The sequence below is a fragment of the Aethalodelphis obliquidens genome, unplaced genomic scaffold, assembly GCF_003676395.1.
Source record: "Aethalodelphis obliquidens isolate GAN/ISIS:26980383/991018 unplaced genomic scaffold, ASM367639v1 scaffold59, whole genome shotgun sequence".
Taxonomy (NCBI): domain Eukaryota; kingdom Metazoa; phylum Chordata; class Mammalia; order Artiodactyla; family Delphinidae; genus Aethalodelphis; species Aethalodelphis obliquidens.
The window spans coordinates 7909743-7919700 of record NW_020838003.1 but is presented as its reverse complement, the minus strand read 5'-3'; the positions used below and the strand labels follow the sequence as shown (position 1 = coordinate 7919700).

General features: G+C 49.6%; 1 protein-coding gene across 2 annotated transcripts; it reads right to left on the bottom strand.

Moving 5' to 3' along the window:
- Positions 1 to 17: 17 nt before the first annotated feature.
- Positions 18 to 7484, bottom strand: PRDM8 (PR/SET domain 8). 2 transcript variants are annotated; one of them, XM_027087591.1, is made up of 5 exons: positions 7120 to 7484; positions 5993 to 6129; positions 3497 to 3717; positions 2271 to 2502; positions 18 to 1844 (listed from the first exon to the last, which is right to left on the bottom strand). In XM_027087591.1, exons 3-5 carry the CDS (start codon positions 3713 to 3715, stop codon positions 232 to 234), a joined length of 2064 nt encoding a protein of 687 aa, XP_026943392.1. In that variant the 5' UTR covers positions 3716 to 3717; positions 5993 to 6129; positions 7120 to 7484; the 3' UTR covers positions 18 to 231. The 2 variants fall into 2 exon arrangements, with proteins under 2 accessions (XP_026943392.1, XP_026943393.1); XM_027087592.1 differs by lacking the exons at positions 5993 to 6129; positions 7120 to 7484 and having other exon boundaries at positions 3497 to 3778.
- Positions 7485 to 9958: the final 2474 nt, after the last annotated feature.

Genomic DNA, 9958 nt, shown 5'->3' with positions numbered 1-9958 from the left:
TGTGTGTGTGTGTGTGTGTGTGTGTGTGTGTGTGTGTGTGTGTGTGTAGTGTAGGTCACGGGTAAACACTTGGATGTAAAGGTTGGGGGGGGGCAGAGCACGTGTGTGTGTGTGCGTGTGTCTGGGTGCGATGTTTCAGGTCACAAGGAGGTGGTGGATGTCCTCGTGTGTTTGCTCCTGCAAGGCTCGACTGTGCGTGTGCGCGCGTGGAAAGCTGGAGTCCTTTCCGTGTCAATTATGCGAAGTCATGTGCCTGGAGAGGTGGTGGCGCTCCCTGAAGGACTCATTGCAAATGGGGCACTTGAGTTTCTCCTCCCGTCTTCGTTTCACCAAGGGCTCCATGGCGTACTCCTTTTTGTGATGCGACCTCATGTGGTACACCAGGTCGGAGGTCATGCGGAAGGAGGCATTGCACTTGGCGCACCAGTTCTGCGCGGGCAGACACAGAGAGGTGAAGGAGGGCGGCAGCAGCGTGAGCGCCGAAGGCAGCTGCAACTGCAGGGGCCCCGCGGCCGCAGCCGCCGCGGCCGCCGCGGCGGCGGAGCTCTTGGGCCAGAAGGCGGTGGCGTAGAGGAAGGGGCTCTGTTTGGGCAGCCCGCCGCCGCCACCGCCACCGCCGCTCGGCAGAGACCCGCAACCTCCGTTCAGGTCCGCAGCTCCTTGGAGCTTCACGGCCAGAGGATCGGAGGCGGCAGGGTACAGTCTGGTGGGGCCCACACCGTCTCCGGGGTGGCAGGGCTCGAGCGCGCTCAGCTTCTGGCCCAGCACCAGCGGGGACAGCTGAGAAAAGGAGCGCGCCGGCTGCGAGAAGGCGCTTTTGCGCTCGTCCGACGCTGCGCCCTGGCCGCCGCCCGCCCCGCCCGCGGTCCCAGCGCCTGCACCGCCCCCTGCGCCGTTGCCGCCCGCACCGCCCAGCTGCTGCACTGAGGTGAAGGCGCTGCCCCGCGCCGGGCTGCCGCCCTCCAGCCGGCCGGGCAGCGCTCCCCCGGGCCGCGGGGCCAGCAGCTTCTCGGAGCCAGCCGGCGACGCGGCCACGGGCGTGGAGGAGCCACCGCCGCTCGCGTCCTGCTCCTCGGCGGCCATGCTCCCGCCGTCGGCGGCCGCCTCCTCCTGCACACCGGCCGCTCGGGACGCCTTCTTCACCTCCACGAAGGCGCTGCGCTTCGCCTCGCCTGTCTCCGGGCTGGGCGGCGCGAACAGGCGGCTGTTCTCTTCCAGGCCGAAGTAGCTGCCCGAGGCGCGGTACTGTTGGGGCGTGCACACCAGGTCCTCCTTGGAGGCGGGCGGGGGCCGCTCGGCGAAGCGGCCCCGGCCCCCCACCAGCCCCGCGCCGCCGCCGCCGCCCTCCGCCGCCTCCTCCGGGAATTTCCTCTTCCCTTTGCCCACGCCCGCGGCGTTGCCGTCGGGACTCAGCTCCGCCCCCTGGTGGTCGCTGCAGCCGCTGAGGCTCCTCACTGGGGAGCAGCTGCTGGCTCCCCCGGAGTTCTCCAGCTCCCGCGCCAAGTTGTGAAAGTCCGTGGACGGCTTCGCGCTGCTGCCACCGCCGCCCGCCGCCGGCGGGTTACCGCCCTCGGGGGAGGGGGCCGGGTAGTGGTGGACCGGGCCGGCTTTGCAGAACTTGGGGGTGGGACCCAAGGGTGCCTCCTGCGGCTGCGGCGGCTGCTGGTCCTTGCCGCCGCCGCCGCCCCCGTGATCCTTGGTGCCCACGCCGCTGCCTTGCTCCTCTCGGGGGCTCACATCAACGCTGTGAAGTCTCTTGGGGCAGCGGAAGCGCAGATGCGCCACATAGGGAAACTCAAACTGGAAACGTTGGCTGCATTCCAGGCATGTGTAAGGGGACGACCCTGCTTAGTGAGCAAACACCACATACACACAATTGCGCGCGCGCGCGCACACACACACACACACACACACACACACACACACACACCACATGATTACTCAGCATCGTCTCTAGGCCAGTTTGCCATCACCCCCTTCACAAAGCCACCTTCGCTTCTCAGGGCCTGAGTGCCTGAGTACAGAACATCGTGAAAGACCCGATCTAACTTTCCCTCATGATTTGAGGGGAGTGCAGTCATTAAGCCAAGCGTGCCCCGAGTTATCCTCACCTAGCTGTCCCAGCTTCCTTCCGGACTATATCTCAGAAGCTCCCTATGAGGCACTCCAAGGGAGGAAAGGCGCGCCGAGGCGCCAGAGTGAGCCCCGCCGCTCCCTGCGTCGCTCCCCCGCTAGCTAAGGGCCCAGACGCAGGTCGAGAGCCAACCTACCATTCATTTTGCTGTGGGATCTAGAGGGGCAGAGCAAGAGTAACTCAGTCAGTTCTTTCCCGTACCAAACTAATAACTCCTCATCTTTGGCAATCCTGCGGAGAGAGCGGTAAAACAGCTGTCCGTTTTTTATGTAGGCTTCAAGGTTCTGCTCTTCTTTATCTCTGGCTGATTGGACCAAACGCAGCCACATCAGACCTTCTGAGGAACCATTCGCCGCTGAGGTGTCTACCTACAGTTTAGAAAAAAGAAAGAATACAAGAAGGAAGGGGATGAGGGAGGGAAACTCTTGTGAGAGAATGAAGCCTCAGGAGCCAGGGCCATTTCCTCTGTTATTCTTTCCCAAAGAATTATCTGAGGTCAAGCTTCCAAAAACTTGACCCGAGTTAACATCCATCCTCATGTTTGTGGCCGGCAGGTAAGATAATATTCCTAGAAAGCTGCATCAATTATGTAGATTATTTAAGTCATCGTATATTGGTTGAACACCAAGTTAGCAAATTTCTTCTTACAATTCAAATAGTGTTAACCTCTTGAGAATTGATTGCTAAATTATATCACGTTGCAAAAGTATGGGGAATTTTCTTTGTCTTAGAAGTAAAAAGCAGGCTTAGGTTTTAAAAATTATTCTGTGGCATTCACTCATCTTCCTAATTTTGGCTTAAACAATTAATAGTTCTTTGTAAAGAAAGAATAGGAAGTGAGAGGACTTTTCACACTCAAACATATGACTTTAATGATGTTTCATTGTCAAAACATTAACATTTTTACTTAAATACAAACTCGAGGCACTAGCTAGCTTAACCAGAAAGAGTAATATTCCAGGGAACAAGAGGCCTCTTGGGATTGGAAGGCAAATGCACCCAATATTTATAATAAAAGTACTTATAGCAAGTACTTAGTATGCAAATAGCCTCAACCCTAGTGAAACCTCCCAAAATGTTAAGGAAGTGGTGGTCATCTCCAGGAAAGCCCAGAATTGAGGCACTGATTTAGACATATCTGGCATTCAAAATCAATTTTTGTCACTTATTTTGGAAAACCAGTTGACAATACTTCTGAGTTTGATTTTCCTTTTCTAATTTTTGGTGTGTAAAATAGAATGACACGTATCACTGCATTTTCTACATTCAGAACCTGTCTCAGCTTGCCATTAGAATGACTCTTAGTCCATTTTCAAAAGGATATTACCTTCATAACCCTACACAGCATCGGCCAAGACTTACCCGGAAGATATAAGGGACCGTTCTCTTGTCGGTGGACTTGAGAGCTATGAAAGCTATGCTGTCGTACAGAGAAGTATGGCTCAGGACGCAGGGACCGAATATAGCGTTCTCAGGGATGTCGCAGGTGGTGTAAACGCTGGTGAAAATATCTGTCAGACATTGTTGGACAGCTTTGGCATCTCCATCCCAGATGCCTCTCTGGATGCCCGAATCCTCCATCACTGAAGACAGATACACAGGACAATTGAAGCGAGTTACATTACTCCTTTTGCCTCTATGAATCCAGGCAGAACGTTTTGACAACTAGACAGATTTTTCTTGAATTTGCCTGGTTTTTGCATCGCTCTTATTTCAAAAATAAAGCCAATGGCAGATTAAATCTGGCATATTACAAAGATGCCAATGAAGAGTACTTTCTTTTCCTTTAAAAATTATTTTAAAAAATTGTGATGGGGGAGCTCAGAGCGGACTGACTGCTAGAGAGAAAGAAAAACTGGGCTAGGAAAGAGAAGATCGCTTTTTTCATTACCTTGGGGGAGGATGGGGGGAGGGAGAAAGAAGGGAAGAACAATAGGATTTTTTACTAGCCTATAGACTTTCCAGACTGAGAGAAACTTCTAACCCTTGGGAGAAAGCTCCTCTCTTCTACTCTTATGTATTGAACTGGGCACCGGGGAGCTGATTTTATTCTATTTTTTCTTCCAAAGAGGGGAGCAGCATTTGCGAGCAGGCGGAGACAGCAGAGCATGGCGAATGGATTTCAAGTAGAGTGTCAGGGCCACTGATTCCATGTCAGCTAACCTTTCTCTGCAGCCTACAAGAGGGGACGTGTGTCTGCTCATTTCCATAATCCAACACTGTCCCTCCGAGGGCTTTAATTAAAAGCAGCAAGCAGAGGTAATTATTTTTTTCTCAACACGCTTATTTATGGATGAGGGTGAATCCCAGTTACCTTGTTATACAAGGGGGTGGATAGAGTCGCATGAGCCTCATGAAGTGTGCAGGTATAAGGCACGACTGAAGGGTCCCCAGTCTGAAATACCGCGTGTGTAATGATTGGTGAATGCTCACTCCCCCAGATAGGACCTTGTCTGGGCAAGAGGGGGCAGCCCCGCTTGAGTAGACCTCGGTGGGCTCTCCAGCTGTTTAATCCGCAGTAATTCAGAAAGTGATGCCCCGATGGAGAGCTCTCTATTATTAAGCTGTCATAAGGAGACATTTTCCTTTCTTTGCCACTGGACACCCCCCCACACACAAGACTTATCATTAAACAAACAAACAAACAAAACAGATATTTAAAATTTAAAGTGGCTTTAAACTAACTGCATTGTTTACTCTTTCTGACTGATTAAAAGATTCCTCCAAGTTGTTGTTTTTTTCCCTAATAACGTCTCCATAGGCAGTTATTTAAGTATATTTTGTACAATTTAAGTAGCAGGAAAGGGAAACCTAATTCTTTTCCTCAGAAGCTGTTCTTCATGGAATAATATTAGTCATATTCATTTTTATCTTAATGTCTATTAACCAATTAATCTTGCAAATGTGATTACAAGGTAGTGCTTTTATTTATTTTTTTTCTTTCCAGCTAACAGAGCATGAAACTTTGGTCAGCCTCTTTTCCATTCACTCTGCTACATCCCCCAAATGTCAAGTATGGGCTGTATATGCCAGGCAGGAATAAGAGAAATTATCCATACAGTAGAAACTTACTTTATTATGCTACAGCATCTATCCCTGGGCATTTTACCCAACACAAGGTAGCCCTTCTGATTCCAACTGCAAATTTAAATACATTTAAAAAAATCCTTCAGAATCTGTCAGAACCTCCTTTTCAACGGAATCCTATTCTCTCCTTTTCAATTTCCTCAATTCAGCGTTTTATGCTCCAATTTTTCTCTTCCTTTTAAAAGTCTCTTTCACACAAGCGTTTCATTGTGCCGAGAGGTCGCCCCGTCACTTCGGGCAACAGCAGGGACCAATCATTAAAATGCAGTTCTACCTAACAATACGGTGAAAAGATCCTCGCTACGCCGCGCTAATAGGGGTTCGCGTCGCCACGGCGGCCGCCACGAGCCTCGAGTCGGTCACAATACAACTGGGCGAGAGCCTGGGCTCTGCCGCCCGCGCGCGGTCGCCTTTGCCACCTAACCTTTCACAGTTCTGCATCCTCCTCTAAGCCCGGGTTCTCAGACGCCCGGAGGATCCTCCCAGAGCCCGCTGGGCTCGCCGAAAGCCGTCGCTGCCGCCGGCCGCTCGCCCTCCCCCGTAGGCAGGCATTGTCTGGCGGCCGCGCGCTCCCCAGTCGCTGGCTTCTTCGCCAAAGGGCTCTCCACCCCTCCTCCCTTTGTATAACCCTATTGGCAGTAGAGATCCCGTCAATAATTATCCCCCCCCCCCTTTCTGGATAATGAGAAGACGGAGGACAAAATGTTCCACTCTCCCTACCAAACCTGCCTTCCTCCCATCCTCCTCTCCCATCAATGCAAATAGACTTACCAGGAATAAGGTCAGGATCAAATCGCCCAAATAAGGCCACCTGGAACCGGGAGATGCAATCGAGTGTTTCTTTTGCCTACTGTATCAATGTATTTCCATGTCAAGAGGTGTTGGTGTTGCTGTCTTGTAGCCTCTGCCTAAAGAGAGGAGAGAGATGGAGAGACGTGGAGAGAGAAATGAGGGGAGAGTGAGAGAGAGAGAGAGAGAGAGAGTTGTACAGATGGACCCGATGCAGTGACTGACTGGCACGCAGACACACACTTTTTGTTTGCTGCACATAATCTGCCCAATGACGCGTGACAGCCCACGTCCCCTCCCTTTAACTCTTTGCTGGTCTGGGCGCTCCCTACGGCGGCGCCGCCTGCCTGGAAACCTTCTCTCCGGCCTGCCCGCGCCCCGCAGCCCCGAGCGCTTTCGCCAAGTGGCAACGCCTCTCCGAGCGCGGCCCGGCCCGCCTCCTCCTAAAGCCTCGGGCCCTCTGAGAGTAGTGGTGGTGGTGGTGGCAATCAGTTTTGGGGTCGGAAATGGAAGTACCAAAAGACCTGGAGAGGGCCTTTTCCCGTTTCGCTTGGCACCTGGAGAACCTCTGGCAGACAGCTGGCCACTCAGCGCGCGCACGTATCCCGCGCGCATTGCCTGAGTCTGAGTTCTGTGAAGGGAAAGGGGGCTGCGGTTTAGCCCCGAGGGATTCTCTGGCCCTCCAGCCGCGGCTGACACGAGCAGCTAGTTGCCAGGGGGTGATAAACCGGCGTCAGCTCTCTCCAGGAGCGCTCACACTACCAAGCCCTCACGAGCAAGATTCAGAAAGGGTGCGCTTTGGTGAGAACTTGGCTCAGTCTTTCCTTGAACACGGAGATGGGTAAGAGGGATGGGGTAGGGACGCCGCCAGACCTCCGAAAGGGATTTACAAGGGTCTTTTGGTCCCAGCACACACTTACCTGGGCGGGGTAAGGGGTGAGAAGGGGACTGGTGGGAAAAACCCAGGTTACGGGACTCAAGCTTTTCAGGCTCTTCCGCCTTCAGCCTGGCGCGTTCTGCATAATCCCCAAGGGGGTCCCTTGCCGGGGAGGCAGGTAGTCTAAGACCCCCCAGGGGTGGGAAGGGTGAGTTAAAGTAAAAATTATTACCGAGATGGGCTCCGGAGAGCTTTTCACGTCCAGCAGGTGGTGGAAGAGTGAATGGAGTGGCCGACGCCGTCTCAGGAGCCTCGTTTGTGCGCTAAGCCACTTAGAGGCGCTGGCTGGCCCCTTTAGCGCAGCAGTTGATGCTAATGACTTGAGGTCTTTAACAGCCTGAAAGTTGACTCCTTCAACAGGGGCCCGCAACACATTTTCGCTGGGGGATCTCGGGGTTCATTTTCGACATTTAACTCTCTGCTCCTAAGGGAAGAAAGACCTTTGAGTGGTATAGACAGTCCCACTCCTTCAGCCTCATCCACAACACCACTACGTTGAAGAGGGCAATCAGTTAGCTTTAGGATAAATCGGACGTGTAGCCGCTACAGTGGACAAAGCAGAACCACGACTTGAGAAGACAACCTAGTTTTTAGCCAGTGTTTAAATAAGGTAAGTGGATTGGGGGTTGGCAAAGAGCAGCCTAAAAGGAAAAGGTGTGTGCAATGTTACTCTGATGCTCCTGTGGCTCAGAGACCTCCCTCCGGAGCCCAGTGAGGCAACCAGGCACGGAGCGCCTTTCTTCGCTGGCGCCTACCATACAAGGAAGCCTGGAAAGGATTTTGCAGAGGAGGAAAAAAAAAAAAAAAGTGCGAGGAATTTCCCACCAAATTCTCCTTTCTCTCTCTCTGCCTCCCTCCCACCTTCTGTCTCTCTCTCTCCCTCCCCTCTCTTTTCATCCGGCCCCCACATAAGTTCTGAGTCCTTCTGACCAGACAGAGCTGTTGTCTAGGATTAAGCTGGGACTTGGAGAAAGAAGGGCTGCAAAATCCCCAGATACTAGGAAGTAAAGGAAGAATTCTCCCTTAAATGTTCAGGTTAGCTATTGAGTTTTCAAAGAAACCTTCTCAAACTACAGTTGTCTTTCATCTTAACATATCATTTCTCTTATGCACATGTGCACACTTTAAAATAGTTTGCTCAAGGGCAACTCATGTAATGACCAAAGCTTAATGCTGAGGGCTCTCACATGTCTCTATATAAGAATCTGCAAGGTATTTAGCCACCAATTGGCTTATACCTGGATGCTTCATTCATTACTCCCCCCATCTCACTCACACACATGCATTCCCCCTTCACTTGTTTAAAGAAAGGGTGATGGGATTAGAAATGTCATAAGAATTGCCTCAAACATCTGAAAAATAACTTGCAGTGTTGAAGAATTCAATTAAGTGAATTCAGAGAAGGAAAAAGTAAGGGCAGGTGACACACAGGTATAAACAACAGCAAATTAAGATACAGACGTAGCCATAAGAGGGTTGTGGTCCCTTAGAAACTACAGCAAAGGTGTGTGTGTGGACGGGGGGAGGAGTGCTGTGTCTTCGAACCTAATTCCTAAACTGTAGAACGAAACACTCCTTAGGGCCTTCTTTTGCTTTTTGTTTGTTTGTTTGTTTTTGTTTTTAAAAGAGAATAGGGAGTTTGCCTTTCCCAGGAAAAGTCATCAGTCCATGCATAGACACTTTTAAAAAATCCTCTTACATATTGTAAATTTAAAAGCATCCACCCCAGAATATAAGCGTTCTGGAAAACCTTAAAATCTAAATGGCAGGCATTTTTCTTTTCCCTGGCCTTTCCTTTCTTAAATATAAAGGGCACTTAGACTATGTCTCCTTTGAGGTACTGAAACCTAGACTCCAATTTGTATAAAATAACAGATGTTTCTGGTACTGAAATTGGGGGTGAGGGAGCTTGACTTTCCAAATCTCAAGTTAGAAAACAACTAAGATTCTATATATCAAAGAGGGGAGAGATGTATTGAGAATCTGGCCATCAGATGATATTTCCTCTCAGTTTCACTTACCTGCCCCCTAATTAGATTTCCGCTGCTGATTTTAGATATAAATCCCCAGATAAAAAATTTCCTACATTTTATGAATCCAACCAACTCTTTGTCTTATGTATTAAATGATTCACACAACAACCACAAACCCACAAATATAGGTAAGAGCAAGTTTGAAATTCCTACTTTGAGGGTTTCCCAGTACTTTAAGTGATACACATTTTGTTAGGTAATATAAATGGTCTAAATGAAAATTGCTAATTGGAGGTAAATAAAATCTACAGATTACTTTTATTTATTTTTTTTTTAGAAATTTATGGGCTAAAATGGTGCATAAACCACTTTGAAATCATTCTGCATTATTTCTTACTGGAATTCACTGGTACTAAATGAAGAGTTGAGGCATTTATTCAGCCTAAAACAATACTATAAAGATGCATCTCGGTCAATAGTTTTATATAATTCACATGGAACAATGGGTTTATGCATATATTTGGAGCTCTTTTCCCTGGGATTTTATTTCCAATTAAATGATTAGAGAGATGACTATGAAGAGTGAAGGTATTTTTGCCTTGCCCCACTTTAACAAGGCTTCTTGCAGTTATGGCAAAAAATACATGTGTAGACAACTGCAGTATTGTTTTAGAAGAGAAGGCTGGAGAGAGGTTGATGAATGATTCCCGAGGTGGTGCCTTTTACGACCTAAGTGAGAGGATGGAGAAAGGGTAAGAAAGGAAATCTGATTCTTGAGAGCATTAGAATGGAAATGTCGTTTCTCCTCCCAGGGGAGAGAAAAGGGGCCCCAAATATCTCAACTTCTGTAATCAGAAGCAGGTAAAGTCTCTACGAATAACTCACTCAGAAGGATTATTACTTTATAAGAATGAAAACACATTATTTTTCTTTCTCTATCACTTTCTAGGTCCTGGCTCATCCCCCTCTAATCGTATCACCAAAGCACTACAGCAGCAAAGGCTCAGTATATATATATATATATATATATATATACAC

Excerpts from the sequence above, each read along its gene's own strand:
- PRDM8 (XM_027087591.1), bottom strand. The coding sequence starts at position 3,715 with ATGGAGGATTCGGGCATCCAGAGAGGCATCTGGGATGGAGATGCCAAA. Across the intron at positions 2,503-3,496 it reads CGGTCCCTTATATCTTCCGG|GTAGACACCTCAGCGGCGAA; the intron begins GTAAGTCTTGGC and ends TCTAAACTGTAG. Across the intron at positions 1,845-2,270 it reads ATCCCACAGCAAAATGAATG|GGTCGTCCCCTTACACATGC; the intron begins GTAGGTTGGCTC and ends CTCACTAAGCAG.